At 47.2% G+C, this 16,007-nt stretch overlaps 1 protein-coding gene across 1 annotated transcript in view; it reads right to left on the reverse strand.

Moving 5' to 3' along the window:
• The window catches only part of LOC132835334 (solute carrier family 2, facilitated glucose transporter member 4-like), a 67,931-nt gene that overhangs the window by 31,677 nt on the left and 20,247 nt on the right, over positions 1–16,007 (reverse strand). Inside the window, exon 3 of the mRNA XM_060854777.1 lies at positions 11,823–11,998. Coding sequence (XP_060710760.1) covers positions 11,823–11,998 — 176 coding nt within the window. The remainder of the gene's footprint in view (positions 1–11,822; positions 11,999–16,007) is intronic.

Genomic DNA, 16,007 nt, shown 5'->3' on the forward strand with positions numbered 1-16,007 from the left:
CCCGCAGTTTGGGATTGAGTATTTACACAGAACTTTCTGAGTTTGGGATTGAGTGTTTACACACCGCTCCCTGAATTTGCGAATGACTGTTCACTCAGATCTCCCTGAGTTTGGGACTGTGTGTTTACAGAGATCCCTCAGTTTAGGATTGAGTGTTTACACAGAGCTCCCTGAGTTTGGGATTGAGTGTATTCACAGAGCTCCCTTAGTTTGGAATTTAGTGATTTCACAGCTCCCTGAGTTTGGGATTGAGTGTTTACAGAGCTCCCGCAGTTTGGGATTGAGTATTTACACAGAACTTTCTGAGTTTGGGATTGAGTGTTTACACACCGCTCCCTGAATTTGCGAATGACTGTTCACTCAGATCTCCCTGAGTTTGGGACTGTGTGTTTACAGAGATCCCTCAGTTTGGGATTGAGTGTTTACACAGAGCTTCCTTAGTTTAGGATTGAGTGTTTACACAGAACTCCCTCAGTTTGGGATTGAGTGTTTACACAGAGCTCCCTGAATTTGCGAATGACTGTTTACACAGATCTCCCTGAGCTTGGGATTGAGTGTTTACTGAGATCCCTCAGTTTGGATAGAGTGTTTACACAGATCTCCCTGAGCTTGGGATTGAGTGTTTACTGAGATCCCTCAGTTTGGATAGAGTGTTTACACAGAGCTACCTGAGGTTGGGATTGAGTGTTTACAGAGCTCCCTCAGTTTGGGATTGCGTATATACAAAGCGTTCCCTGACTTTGTGAATGACTATTTGCTTAGTGCTCCCTGAGTTTGGGATTGAGTGTTTACACAGAGCTGCCTGAGTTTGGGAATGAGTGTTTACACAGAGCTCTCTGGGTTTGGGTTTGAGTGTTTACAGAGCTCCCTTAGTTTGGGATTGAGTGTTTTCACAGAGTGCCCTGAGTTTGGGAATGAGCGTTAACACAGCTCCCTGAGTTTGGGATTCAGTGTTTACACAGAGCTTCCTGAGTTGGGGAATGAGAGTTTACAGAGCTCCCTGAGTTTGTGATTGAGTGTTCACAGAGATCCTTCAGTTTGGGATTGCGTCTTTACACAGAGCTCCCTCAATTTGCGATTGAGTGTTTCCAGAGGTCCCCGGGTTTGAGATTGAGTGTTTGCACAGACCTTCCTGAGTTTAGGATTGAGTGTTTACACAGAGCTTCCTGAGTTTGGGAATGAGTGTTTACATAGCTCCATGAATTTGGGATTGAGTGTTTACACAGCTCCCTGAGTTTGGTATTGAGTATTTACACAGAACTTTCTGAGTTTGGGATTGAGTGTTTACAGAGTTACCTGGGTTTGGGATTGAGTGTTTACACAGATATCCGCGAATTTGGGATTGAGTGTATTCTCAGTGCTCCCTCAGTTTGGGACTGAGTGCTTACACAGTTTACTGAGTTTGGGATTGAGTGTTTACACAGATCATCCTGAGTTTGGGATTGAGGGTTCACGTATCTCCCTGAGGTTGGGATTGGGTGTTTACAGAGCTCCCTCAGTTTGGGATAGAGTGTTTCCACGGAGATCCCTGAGTTCGGGACTGAGTGTTTACGCAGAGGTTCCTCAGTTTGGGATTGCGTGTTTACACAGCGCTCCCTGAATTTGTGAATGACTGTTTACACAGAGCTCCCTGAGTTTGGGACTGTGTGTTTACACAGAGTTCTCTCAGTTTGCGATTGAGTGTTACCAGACATCCCCTAGTTTGAGATTGAGTGTTTGCACAGAGCTTCCTTAGTTTAGGATTGAGTGTTTACACAGAGCTCCCTCAGTTTGGGATTGAGTGTTCACAGAGATCCTCAGTTTGGGATTGCCTCTTTACACAGGGCTCCCTCAGTTTGCGATTGAGTGTTACCAGACGTCCCTGAGTTTGAGATTGAGTGTTTGCACAGAGTTTATTGAGTTTGGGAATGATTGTTTACACAGGTCCCTGAGTTTGGGATTGAGTGCTTACACATAGCTTCTTGTGTTTGGGAATGAGTGTTTACAGAGCTCTCTGAGTTTGAGATTGAGTGTTTACACAGAGCTTCTTTAGTTTAGGATTGAGTATTTACACAGAGCTCCCTGAGTTCGGGATTGAGTGTTTACACAGAGCTTCCTGAGTTTGGGAATGAGTGTTTACATAGCTCCCTGAGTTTGGCATTGAGTTTTTACACAGGGGTCCTGCGTTTGGGATTGAGTGTTTTCACAGAGCTCCCTGAGTTTGGGATTGAGTGTTTACAGATCTCCCTGAGTTTGGGATTGAGTGTTTACACAGAGCTCCCTGAGTTTGGGATTGAGTGTTTACAGATCTCCCTGAGTTTGGGAATGAGTGTTAACACAGGTCTCTGTGTTTGGGATTGAGTGTTTACAGATCTCCCTGAGTTTGGGAATGAGTGTTAACACAGCTCTCTGAGTTTGGGATTGAGGGTTTACTGAGCTCTCTGAGTTTGGGATTGAGTGTTTACACAGAGCTTCCCGAGTTTGGGAATGATGGTTTACAGAACTCCCTGAGTTTGGGATTGAGTGTTTACAAAGCTCCCTCAGTTTGGGATTGAGTGTTTACACAGAGCTCCCTCAGTTTGGGATTGCGTGTTTAAACAGAGCTTCCTGAGTTTGGGAATGAGTGTTTACAGATCTCCCTGAGTTTGGGAATGAGTGTTAACACAGCTCTCTGTGTTTGGGACTGACGGTTTACAGAGCTCCCTGAGTTTGGGAATGAGTGTTTACACAGAGCTGTCTGAGTTTGGGATCGACTGTTTACACTGAGATCCCTGAGTTAGGGATTGAGTGTTTACACAGAGCTTCCTGAGTGTGGGAATGAGTGTTTACACAGCTCCCTGAGATTGGGATTGAGTGTTTACACAGAGCTCCCTGAGTTTGGAATTGAGTGTTTACATGGCGCTCCATCAGTTTGGGATTGCGTGTTTACACAGCCCTCCCTGAGTTGGTGATTGACTATTTACACAGTGCTCACTGAGTTTGCAATTGAGTGTTTACAGAGATCCCTCAGTATGGGATTGCGTGTTTGCACAGAGCTTCCTAAGTATAGGAAAGAATGTTTACACAGAGCTTCCTGAGTTTGGAAATGAGTGTTTACACAGCTCCCTGAGTTTGGGATTGAGTGGTTACACAGCTCCCTGAGTTTGGCATTGAGTATTTACACAGAGATTCCTGAGTTTGGGATTGAGTGTTTACAGAGCTCTCGGAGTTTGGGATTGAGTGTTTACACAGAGCACCCTGAGTTTGGGATTGATTGTTTTCACAGACCCCCCTGAGTTTGGGATTGAGTGTTTACACAGATCATCCTGAGGTTGGGTTTGAGCGTTTACACAGAGCTCTCTTAGTTTGTAATTGAGTGTTTATACAGATCTCCCTGAGTTTGGGATTGAGGGTTCACATACCTCCCTGTGTTTGGGATGAGTGTTTACACAGCTCTCTGAGTTTAGGATTGAGTGTTTTCACAGCGCTCCCTGAGTTTAGGATTGAGTGTTTACATAGCGCCCTGAGTTTGGGATTGAGTGTTTTCACAGAACTCTCTGAGTTTGGGACAGAGCGTTTAAACAGAGCTCCCTGAGTTTGGGATTGAGTGTTTACAGATCTCCCTGAGTTTGGGAATGAGTGTTAACACAGCTCTCTGTGTTTGGGATTGAGTGTTTACAGATCTCCCTGAGTTTGGGATTGAGTGTTTACAGAGCTACCTGAGTTTGGGATTGATCGTTTACACAGATATCCGTGAATTTGGGATTGAGTGTATTCTCAGATCATCCTGAGTTTGGGATTGAGGGTTCACGTATCTCCCTGAGGTTGGGATTGAGTGTTTACACGGAGCTCCCTGAGTTCGGGACTGAGTGTTTACGCAGAGGTTCCTCAGTTTGGGATTGCGTGTTTACACAGCGCTCCCTGAATTTGCAAATGACTGTTTACACAGAGCTCCCTGAGTTTGGGACTGTGTGTTTACACAGAGTTCTCTCAGTTTGCGATTGAGTGTTACCAGACGTCCCCTAGTTTGAGATTGAGTGTTTGCACAGAGCTTCCTTAGTTTAGGATTGAGTGTTTACACAGAGCTCCCTCAGTTTGGGATTGAGTGTTTACACAGCTCCCTGAGTTTGTGATTGAGTGTATTCACAGAGTTCCCTTAGTTTGGGATTGAGTGTTTACACAGAGCTCCCTGAGTTCGGGACTCAGTGTTTATGCAGAGGTCGCTCAGTTTGGGATTGAGTGTTTTCACAGCGCTCCCTGAATTTGCGAATGACTGTTTACACAGAGCTGTCTGAGTTTGGGATTGAGTGTTTACAGAGATCCCTCACTTTGGATAGAGTGTTTACACAGAGCTACCTGAGGTTGGGGTTGAGTGTTTACACAGAGCTCTCTGAGTTTGGGACTAAGTGTTTACACAGAGCTTCCTTAGTTTGGGATTGAGTGTTTACACTGAGCTTCCTGGGTTTGGGATTGATTGTTTACAGAGCTCCCTTAGTTTGGGACTGAGTGTTTACACTGCTCCCTGAGTTTGGGATTGAGGGTTCACATACCTCCCTTAGTTTGGGATTGAGTGTTTATACAGATCTCCCTGAGTTTGGGATTGAGGGTTCACATACGTCCCTGATTTGGGATTGAGTGTTTACACAGAGCTCCCTGAGTTTGGGATTGAGTGTTTACAAAGCTTCCTCAGTTTGGGATTGAGTGTTTACACAGAGCTCCCTGAGTTTGGGATTGAGTGTTTACAAAGCTTCCTCAGTTTGGGATTGAGTGTTTACACAGAGCTCCCTGAGTTTGGGATTGAGGGTTCACATACCTCCCTGAGTTTGGGATGAGTGTTTACACAGCTCCCTGAGTTTGAGATTGAGTGTATTCACAGAGCTCCCTGAGTTTGAGATTGAGTGTATTCACAGAGCTCCCTGAGTTTGGGATTGAGTGTTTACAGAGCTCCCGCAGTTTGGGATTGAGTGTTTACACAGCGCTCCCTGAATTTGCGAATGACTGTTTACTCAGATCTCCCTGAGTTTCGGACTGTTTACAGAGATCCCTCAGTTTGGATAGAGTGTTTACACTGAGCTACCTGAGGTTGGGATTGAGTGTTTACACAGAGCTCCCTGAGTTTGGGAATGAGTGTTTACACAGAGCTTCCTGAATTTGGGATTGAGTGTTTGCACAGAGCTTCCTGAGTTTAGGATTGAGTGTTTGAACAGAGCTCCTTGAGTTTGGGATTGAGTGTTTACACAGCTCCCTGAGTTTGGTATTGAGTGTTTACACTGAGCTACCTGAGGTTGGGATTGAGTGTTTACACAGAGCTCTCTGAGTTTGGGACTGACAGTTTACACAGAGCTTCCTGAGTTTGGGAATGAGTGTTTACAGACCTCCCTGAGTTTGGGATTGTGTGTATTCACAGAGCTCCCTTAGTTTGGGATTGAGTGTTTGCACAGCTCCCTGAGTTTGGGCTGCAAATGTGTTGCTGGTCAAAGCACAGCAGGCCAGGCAGCATCTCAGGAATAGAGAATTCGACGTTTCGAGCATAAGCCCTTCTGCAGATGCTGCCTGGCCTGCTGTGCTTTGACCAGCAACACATTTGCAGCTGTGATCTCCAGCATCTGCAGACCTCATTTTTTACTCCCTGAGTTTGGGATTGAGTGTTTACACAGAGCTCTCTCAGTTTGGGAATGAGTGTTCACAGAGATCCCCGAGTTTGAGATTGAGTGTTTGCACAGACCTTCCTCAGTTTGGGAATAATTGTTTAGAGAGCTCCCTGAGTTTGGGATTGAGTGCTTTCACATAGCTCCCTGAGTTTGGGATTGAGTGTTTACAGAGATCCCTCAGTTTGGGATTGAGTGTTTACACAGAGCTCCCTCAGTTTGTGATCGAGTGTTTCCAGAGGTCCCCGAGTTTGAGATTGAGTGTTTGCACAGAGCTTCCTGAGTTTAGGATTGAGTGTTTACACAGAGCTTCCTGAGTTTGGGATTGAGTGTATTCACAGAGCTCCCATAGTTTGGGACTGAGTGTTTTCACAGACCCACTTGAGTTCGGGATTGAGTGTTAACACGGCACCCCCTGAGTTTTGGAATGAGTGTTTACAGATCTCCCTGAGTTTGGGAATGAGTGTTTACATAGCTCCCTGAGTTTGGGAATGAGTGTTTACACAGATCTCCCTGAGTTTGGTATTGAGTGGTTACACAGAGCTCCCAGAGTTTGGGAATGACTGTTTACACAGAGCTACCTGAGTTTGGGATTGAGTGTTTACAGATCTCCCCGAGTTTGGGAATGATGGTTTACATAGCACCCTGAGTTTGGGATTGAGTGTTTACACAGAGCTCCCTGAGTTTGGGATTGAGTGGTTACAGAGCTCCCTCAGTTTGGGATTGAGTGTTTACACAGAGCTCCCTGAGTTTTGGAATGAGTGTTTACAGATCTCCCTGAGTTTGGCAATGAGTGTTCACAGAGATTCCTCAGTTTGGGATTGCGTCTTTACACAGAGCTCCCTCAGTTTGGGATTGAGTGTTTCCAGAGGTCCCCGAGTTTGAGTTTGAGTGTTTGCACAGAGCTTCCTGAGTTTAGGATTGAATGTTTACACATAGCTCCGTGAATTTGTGATTGAGTGTTTACACAGCTCCCTGAGTGTGGGATTGAGTGTTTACACAGATATCCGTGAATTTGGGATTGAGTGTATTCTCAGATCATCCTGAGTTTGGAATTGAGGGTTCACGTATCTCCCTGAGGTTGGGATTGAGTGTTTACACGTATCTCCCTGAGTTCGGGACTGAGTGTTTACGCAGAGGTTCCTCAGTTTGGGATTGCGTGTTTACACAGCGCTCCCTGAATTTGCAAATGACTGTTTACACAGAGCTCCCTGAGTTTGGGACTGTGTGTTCACACAGAGTTCTCTCAGTTTGCGATTGAGTGTTACCAGACGTCCCCTAGTTTGAGATTGAGTGTTTGCACAGAGCTTATTGGTTTTTGGAATGATTGTTTACACAGGCCCATGAGTTTGGGATTGAGTGCTTACACATAGCTTCTTGTGTTTGGCAATGAGTGTTTACAGAGCTCTCTGAGTTTGGGATTGACTGTTGACACAGAACTCTCTGAGTTTGAGATTGAGTGTTTACACAGAGCTTCCTTAGTTTAGGATTGAGTGTTTACACAGAGCTCCCTCAGTTTGCGATTGAGTGTTTACAGAGCTCCCTGAGTTTGTGATTGAGTGTATTCACAGAGCTCCCTTAGTTTGGGATTTAGTGTTTACACAGCTCCTGAGGTTGGGATTGAGTGTTTATAGAGCTCCCTCAGTTTGGGATTGAGTGTTTACACGGAGCTCCCTGAGTTCGGGACTCAGTGTTTATGCAGAGGTCGCTCAGTTTGGGATTGAGGGTTTACACAGAGCTCCCTGAGTTTGTGATTGAGTGTATTCACAGAGCTCGCTGAGTTTGTGATTGAGTGTATTCACAGAGCTCCCTGAGTTTGGGATTGAGTGTATTCACAGAGCTCCCTTAGTTTGTGTTTTAGTATTTTCACAGTTCCCTGAGTTTGGGATTGAGTGTTTTCACAGAGCTCCCTGAGTTTGGGATTGAGTGTATTCACAGAGCTCCCTTAGTTTGTGTTTTAGTATTTTCACAGTTCCCTGAGTTTGGGATTGAGTGTTTTCACAGAGCTCCCTGAGTTTGGGATTGAGTGTATTCACAGAGCTCCCTTAGTTTGTGTTTTAGTATTTTCACAGTTCCCTGAGTTTGGGATTGAGTGTTTACAGAGCTCCCGCAGTTTAGGGTTGAGTGTTTACACAGCGCTCCCTGAATTTGCGAATGACTGTTTACACAGAGCTGTCTGAGTTTGGGACTGAGTGTTTACAGAGATCCCTCACTTTGGATAGAGTGTTTACACAGAGCTACCTGAGGTTGGGACTGACTGTTTACACAGAGCTTCCTGAATTTGGGAATGAGTGTTTACAGAGCTCCCTCAGTTTGGCATTGAGTGTTTTCACAGAGCTCCCTGAGTTTGGGATTGATTGTTTACACAGCTCCCTGAGTTTGGGATTGAGTGTTCACTGAGCTCCCTCAGTTTGGGATTGATTGTTTACACAGGTCCCTGAGTTTGGGACTGAGTGTTTACACAGAGCTCCCTGAGTTTGGGATTGAGTGTTCACAGAGATCCCTCAGTTTGGGATTGCGTCTGTACAGAGAGCTCCCTCAGTTTGTGACTGAGTGTTTCCAGAGGTCCCTGAGTTTGAGATTGAGTGTTTGCATAGAGCTTATTGAGTTTGGGAATAATTGTTTACAGAGCTCCCTGAGATTGGGATTGAGTGCTTACACATAGCTGCCTGAGTTTGTGAATGAGTGTTTACAGAACTCTCTGAATTTGGGATTGAGTGTTAACACAGAGCTCTCTTGGTTTGGGATTGCCTGTTTACACTGCGCTCCTTGAATTTGTGATTGACTATTTACACAGTGCTCCCTGGGTTTGGGATTGAGTGTTTACAGAGATCCCTCAGTTTGGGATTGCGTCTTTACACAGAGCTCCCTCAGTTTGCGCTCGAGTGTTTCCAGAGGTCCCCGAGTTTGAGATTGAGTGTTTACACAGAGCTTCCTGAGTTTGGGATTGAGTGTTTACAGAGGTCCCTCAGTTTGGGATTCAGTGTTTACACAGAGCTTCCTTAGTTTAGGATTGAGTGTTTACACAGAGCTCCCTGAGTTCGGGATTGAGTGTTTACACAGAGCTTCCTGAGTTTGGGAATGAGTGTTTACAGATCTCCCTGAGTTTGGGACTGAGTGTTAACACAGCTCCCTGAGTTTGGGAATGAGTGTTTACACAGAGCTTCCTGAGTTTGGGATTGAGTGTTTACACACCTCCCTGAGTTTGGCAATGAGTGTTAACACAGCTCCCTGAGTTTGGGAATGAGTGTTTACACAGAGCTTCCTGAGTTTGGGATTGAGTGTTTACACACCTCCCTGAGTTTGGCAATGAGTGTTAACACAGCTCCCTGAGTTTGGGAATGAGTGTTTACACAGAGCTTCCTGAGTTTGGGATTGAGTATTTACACAGAGCTCTCTGAGTTTGGAATTGAGTGTTTACACAGAGCTTCCTGAGTTTGGAATTGAGTGTTTACACAGCTGCCTGAGATTGGGATTGAGTGTTTACAGAGCTCCCTGAGTTTGGTATTGAGGGTTTTCACAGAGCTCCCAGAGTTTGGGAATGAATGTTAACATAGCTCCCTGAGTTTGGGATTGAGTGTTTAAACGCAGCTCCCTGTGTTTGGGATTGAGTGTTTACACAGCGCTCCCTGAGTTTGGGATTGAGTGTTTACACAGCGCTCCCTGAGTTTGGGATTGAGTGTTTACACAGAGCTCCCTGAGTTTGGTATTGAGGGTTTTCACAGAGCTCCCAGAGTTTGGGAATGAATGTTAACATAGCTCCCTGAGTTTGGGATTGAGTGTTTAAACGCAGCTCCCTGTGTTTGGGAATGAGTGTTAACACAGAGCTTCCTGAATTTGGGATTGAGTGTTTACACAGAGCTTCCTGAGTTTAGGATTGAGTGTTTACACAGCTCCCTGAGTTTGGGATTGAGTGTTTGAACAGAGCTCCTTGAGTTTGGGATTGAGTGTTTGAACAGAGCTCCCTCAGTTTGGGATTGAGTGTTTACACAGCTCCCTGAGTTTGGGATTGAGTGTTTGAACAGAGCTCCTTGAGTTTGGGATTGAGTGTTTGAACAGAGCTCCTTGAGTTTGGGATTGAATGTTTTCACAGCTCCCTTAGATTGGGATTGAGTGTTTTCACAGAGCTCCCTGAATTTGGGACTGAGTATTGGTAGAGGAATTGAGTTCCGGAGTCCTGAAATCATGTTGCAGTTGTATAAGACTCTGGTGCGGCCTGATCTGGAGTATTGTGTGCAGTTTTGGTCGCCATACTATAGGAAGGATGTGGAGGCATTGGAACGAGTGCAGAGGAGGTTTACCAGGATGTTGCCTGGCATGGTAGGAAGATCGTATGAGGAAAGGCTGAGGCACTTGGGGCTGTTCTCATTGGAGAAAAGAAGGTTTAGGGGAGATTTGATAGAGGTGTACAAGATGATTAGGGGTTTAGATCGGGTTGACAGTGAGAACCTTTTTCCGCTAATGGAGTCAGCTGTTACTAGGGGACACAGCTTTAAGTTAAGGGGTGGTAGGTATAGGACAGATGTTAGGGGTAGATTCTTTACTCAGCGGGTTGTGAGTTCATGGAATGCCCTGCCAGGAGCAGTGGTGGACTCTCCCTCTTTATGGTCATTTAAGCAGGCATTGGATAAGCATATGGAGGTTATTGGGCTAGTGTAGGTTAGGTAGGCTTCGGTCGGCGCAACATCGAGGGCCGAAGGGCCTGTACTGCGCTGTATTTTTCTATGTTCTATGTTCCATGAGTGTTTACACAGAGCTTCCTGAGTTTGGGAATGACTGTTTACACAGAACTCTCTGAGTTTGGGATTGAGTGTTTACACAGCTCCCTGAGTGTGGGATTGAGTGTTTACACAGAGCTCCAGGAGTTCGGGATTGAGTGTTAACAGTGCTCCCTTAGTTTGGGATTGAGTGTTTACGCAGAGCTTATAGAGTTTGGGAATGATTGTTTACAGAGCTCCCTGAGTTTGGGATTGAGTGTTTACACATAGCTTCCTGCATTTGGGAATGAATGTTTACAGAGCTCCCTGACTTTGGGATTGAGTGTTTACACAGATCTCCCTGAGTTTGGGATTGAGTGTTTACATAGAGCTTATAGAGTTTGGGAATGATTGTTTACAGAGCTCCCTGAGTTTGGGATTGAGTGTTTACACAGAGCTTCCTGCATCTGGGAATGAATGTTTACAGAGCAACCTGTGTTTAGGATTGAGTGTTTAAACAGAGCTCCCTCAGTTTGGGATTGAGTGTTTACACAGAGTTTATAGAGTTTGGGAATGATTGTTTACAGAGGTCCCTGAGTTTGGGATTGAGTGTTTACACATAGCTTCCTGAGTTTGGGAATGAGTGTTTACAGAGCTGTCTGAGTTTAGGATTGAGTGTTTACACAGAACTCCCTGAGTTTGGGATTGTGTGTTTACACAGTGCTCCCTGAGTTTGGGATTGAGTGTTTCCTGAGTTCCCTGAGTTTGGGAATGAATGTTTACACAGCTCCCTGATTTTGGTATTGAGTGCATTCATAGAGCTCCCTTAGTTTGGGATTGAGTGTTTACAGAGCTCCCTGTGTTTGGGATTGAGTGTTTACACAGAGCTTCCTGAGTTTGGGAATGAGTGTTTTCAGAGAGCTCTCTGAGTTTGGGATTGAGTGTTTACACAGTGCTCCCTGAGTTTGGGATTGAGTGTTTACACACCTCCCTGAGTTTGGGATTGAGTGTTTACAGAGTTGTCTTCGTTTGTTGGTGAGTGTGTGGTAGGTGTGCGGTGAGGCCTTCAACTAAGGCTATGGATTTTCCTTCAATGTGACAATTTTTGGTGCCCGCTTTTGTGAGTCTCTCTTTATCACGGATAGAGGCATCAAAGCGGAGAGGTATCCTGTGAGACGGGATCCATTTGACATTTTAATAATCGCATTGGTTGGAGTGGATTCTTCACCTGGTCAGAGTGATCTTGTGAAAGGAAGAGGCCCCATCCTTCTGGGATCCTCTCGGCCTCACTGGGGAAATTTCGGCCACACACCCCCTCTGAATGAACTGCACCCTTCCTTGCTCCAGTCCAGAGATCCTGAGGCCAACTTAAACACCTGATCCCTGGTCACATTGAGGATGATGGGGGGATTGAACTCGTTCTGTCACAGATGATATTCCTGTGGCAGCCAATCCAAGACCAGAAATCCCTCTCTTCTCCCAAATCCCACGCGTTCCTAGCCCGCTCCCTCAGCCTTACCTGCCCAGCCACTCGGCCAGGGTCCCCAACAGGAAAGAGGAGACCATCCCTCCAATGGAGAATATGGCCACGGACAGGGACCAGAGAGTGGTGAGGGTGGCCTGGTCAATGGGCTGTGGCTGTTCTCCTCCCGTCTGTCTCCGCATCCATGTCTCATTGTAGCTCTGTTCGATGATCTGTGGCCAAAACAGGCACAAATGAGCAAGGAACAGAGATAACGATGAATTTTTCAGTTTGTGTCTCTATGTCCCACTGTCACGCCCAGCCCACAATGGGGAAGGGCACATGCCCAGCTCACGATTACACTCCCCCCACCTCCATGGTGCCACCAGCCCATCTCCCTCTCCTCAACAGCCTGGGGGAGAGGTGGGCACCTTCAGCCCCTCCGATTGGAGGTGGACATCGCTGGCTTGCCCAGACTTCATTACCCGTCCCTAATTGCCCCTGAAGGTGATGCTGAGCTGTCTTCTTGTACCGCTGCAGTCCAGCTTGACCCTGAATGGCTTTAGGAGGGAGCTCCAGGGTTGTGACCCAGCGACACCGAGGGAACGGGCGATACATTCCCCAAGTCAGGCTGGGGAATGGCTTGGAGGGGAACTTGCTTTTCCCATGTGTCTGCTGCCCTTGTCTTTCAAGTTGGAAATGGTTGTCGGTTTGAAGAGTGCTGTCAGAGGATTTTTGGTGAGTTTCTGCAGGGCGCCTTGTCGATGGTACACACCGCTGCTACTGAACGCCAGCAGTGGAGGGGGCAAATGTTTGCGGATGTGGTGCCAGTCAGGCCGGGGGCTGTTTTGAGGGTTATTGGAGCTGCACTCACCCTCAGCTCCTCACATCCCAATGGAGGCAACAACCCCTCCCACAACCCCACCCCGGCTTTTAAAGAAAGAAATCTGCATTCCCGTAGCACCTAAATGCTGGCACACATCATCCCAAAGCTTCTCGCCTGCAAAGGACCGTATTAAGGCGGGTGGTCACTGTTCGGTTGGGGTGGCTGTACCTATTGGTGCACAGTAAGATTCCCACAGACAGCAAGCCTGAGTGTGGTACAGTGGTTAGCAACACTGCTTCACAGTGCCAGGGACCAGGGCCCGATTCTGCCCTCGGACCACTGTCTGCCCGGGTCCCCTCTGAGTGCTCCATTTTCCTCCCACAGGCTGATGGGGGTGGGTTAGCCACAGGAAATGGGTGGCTATAGGGGGTAGGGAGGAGGAATCTGGGTGGGATGCTCTTCGGAGAAGCCACATGGGCACTGTAGGGCTGCTATCTGTGAGATCCAGTGACAGGACCACTACCCCTGCACCTTCCTGTTTGTATTGCAGTGGCTGTGGGATCTTTCTCGGCCTGGAAGCACTTCCACGGTTTAATGTTCCGGCTGAGAGCCCAACGCAACTCTGACAGGGCTGCACTCCCTCAGTACTCGAACTGGGAGTGTCAGCCTTGTATGAGAATCTCTGTCAAGGTTACAGGGACCTTGCTGCCAAGGTCAGTGCTCACTGTCTGCTCCTTGAACTGTCACAGCACCCCCTCCCTCCACCCGGCCTGCTTGACCTCCGGTGTTGAAGCCTGTGGACTGGGGTTTTGAACCGGGAACCCTTCAGTCAAAAGCTGAAGGAATCCTTGGCCAGCTTTCTGACTCCCTCTCCGTCCCCTGCCTGGTGCATGTGAGCGCTGGGGAAATTCTTCAGCAGCTTTATCCCTCTCCATCACAAGGCTGTGGGACATTTGATTCCCGCCGCTGTTTATTTTTAGTCAGGAGGCTGGGAGGAACGCTGCCTTCTGAGGGGCCTGTGCTGTCAGAGACGCCAGCAGCTGTCTGCCAGCCTCCACCCCACCCCCCCTCTCTCTGTCCCCACACACTCTGAGACGGTCCACGTCTCGTCAGCCCTCTTGTGATCAGATCCTCCAAAGTTAGGCCTGGTTGAGGAGAAATTAGGCAAGGTGTTTGTTTCTAATAACTCCTTTCCAATTTACAGCTATAACCAATGGTGACGTCATCCCACAGAGTTAAAGTTACTCCCTTATGTGTGTGTTTTAGTTATATCAGCTGTGTGTGTGTGTGTGTGTGTGTGCTCATTCTGTGTCTCCATGCGTATTTTCTGTGTGTCTGTGTGTGTGTGTGTGCGCGCGTGTGCTTATTCTGTGTCTCCATGTATGTTTCTGTGTGTGTGTTTCTATGTGTGCGTTTCTGTGTGAGTGTGTGTGTGTGTGTGCTCATTCTGGGTCTCCATGTATGTTTCTGTGTGTGTTTCTATGTGTGCGTTTCTGTGTGAGTGTGTGAGTGTGTGTGTGTGCGCGCTCATTCTGTGTCTCCATGTATGTTTCTGTGTGCGCGCTCATGTCAGCATCTCCATGTGTGTTTCTCTGTGTGTGTGCGTGTGTGTGCACGTGTCTGTGTCTGTATGTGCTCATGTCTGCATCTCCATGTGTGTTTCTCTGTGTGTGCGTGTGTGCGTGCGTGTGTCTGTGTCTGTATGTGCTCATGTCTGCATCTCCATGTGTGTTTTTCTGTGTGTGCGTGTGTGCGCGCATGTGTCTGTGTCTGTATGTGCTCATGTCTGCGTCTCCATGTGTGTTTCTGTCTGTGTGTGTGTATCTCTGTCTACATGAGTATGTATACTTCCATGCGTGTGATGCCTGTGTGTTTTTGTGTTTGTGTACATGTTTGAGTGAATCTGTGTGTTTCTCTGTGTGTGTACATATCGACATATATATTTGTGTGTATGTTTCAGAGTGTGTGGAGCTGTGTGAATCAGAGTGTGGGTCTGGCTGCCTGTATGTGTGTTTCAGAGCGTCTTTGTCTCTGTGTTTCAGATTGATGTGGAGGTGGGGCCGGTGTTGAACTGTGGTGGACAAGGTCAGAAGTCACATGACACCAAGTTATAATCCAATAGGTTTATTTGAAATCACAAGCTTTCAGAGTGCTGCCCCTTCATCAGGCGAATGCCCCCAAAGCTTGTGACTTCAAGTAAACCTGTTGGACTGTAGCCTGGTGTGGTGTGACGTCTGACTGTGCGTCAGGGTGCGTGTTTGTCTGTGTCTGTGCTGCAGAGTGGATGCGCTTTTCACAGCGTGTGCATGTGCCAGACTTTCGCAGTCAGTGTGTTTCGATGTCTCTGTGAGCATGTGTGCATTTTGTTACTCATCAATGGGATGTGGGCATTGTCCGTTAGGCCAGTATTTCTTGCCTGGAGACGTTTGTTGTGGTCTGTGTGCTATCAGTAGACACACACAATGCCCTCAGGGAGGGAATTCCAGGGTTTTGATCCAGTGACAGTGAACGAACAGTGATATATATCCACGTCAGGGATGCTGAGTGGCTGCCAAGGGATCTTACATGAGGTGATGTTCCCATCTACCTGCTGCTCTAGCTGGTAGTAATTCTGGCTTTGGAAGGTGCTGTCTGAGGATCTTTGGTGACTTACTGCAGTGCGTGTTGTAGACGGTACACACTGCTGCTACTGAGTGTCAGTGGTGGAGGGAGTGGAATGCTTGTGGATTTAATGCCAATCAACCCCGCGGGGGGTGGCTCCTTTGTCCCATGCTCCCTCTTCGTTTTGACGTTTTTTGCTCTCTCTTCTCACTACTTTTGCTGTTCTTTTTGCCTTGCTCACTCCCTCGATCCTTCATGATCTCTCCCCGCTCCTGTCTTCCCACCTGTCTGTTTGGAATCTCTTGCTCCCTGCTTCCATCCCTCGATCTCGCTCTGTCTGCTGCTCCAGTCTCGCTGTTTCTCGCCCATTTTAGTTCTCCCCCCTTTGTTTCACTGACACACATTGTGCCTCCCCCTCGTCCTTATCGTTTCTCTCTCTCTCCCCTCTGTTTTTTTTCTTCTCTCCCCTCTTGTTGCTTGCTCTCACTGCCTTTCTATCTTTCATCACCTTCGCTTTCTCTTTCTTTCTCTGCTCTCTCCACCCTTTCCATCTCTTTTCCACACACTGTCCCGCTCTCTGCCCATTCCCAACTCTCCCCGTTCCCTGCTTTCGCCTGACAATCTGTCTTCCCCCATTTCTCTTTCAGCCATTTTGTTCCCAGTCCCAATCTCACTCACTCTCTCTCCAGCTCTTCCTTCCCTCTCTCCTCCACGTCTCACTCGCTGACTCCCCCTTCACTCCCCAACCTCTCTCTCGCATCTTTTTTTTCTCCTCTCTCTCATCCTCTCTTCTCACCTCCCTTGAACTCTCTACC

This window comes from Hemiscyllium ocellatum, chromosome 44 (genome assembly GCF_020745735.1).
Source record: "Hemiscyllium ocellatum isolate sHemOce1 chromosome 44, sHemOce1.pat.X.cur, whole genome shotgun sequence".
Taxonomy (NCBI): Eukaryota; Metazoa; Chordata; class Chondrichthyes; order Orectolobiformes; family Hemiscylliidae; genus Hemiscyllium; species Hemiscyllium ocellatum.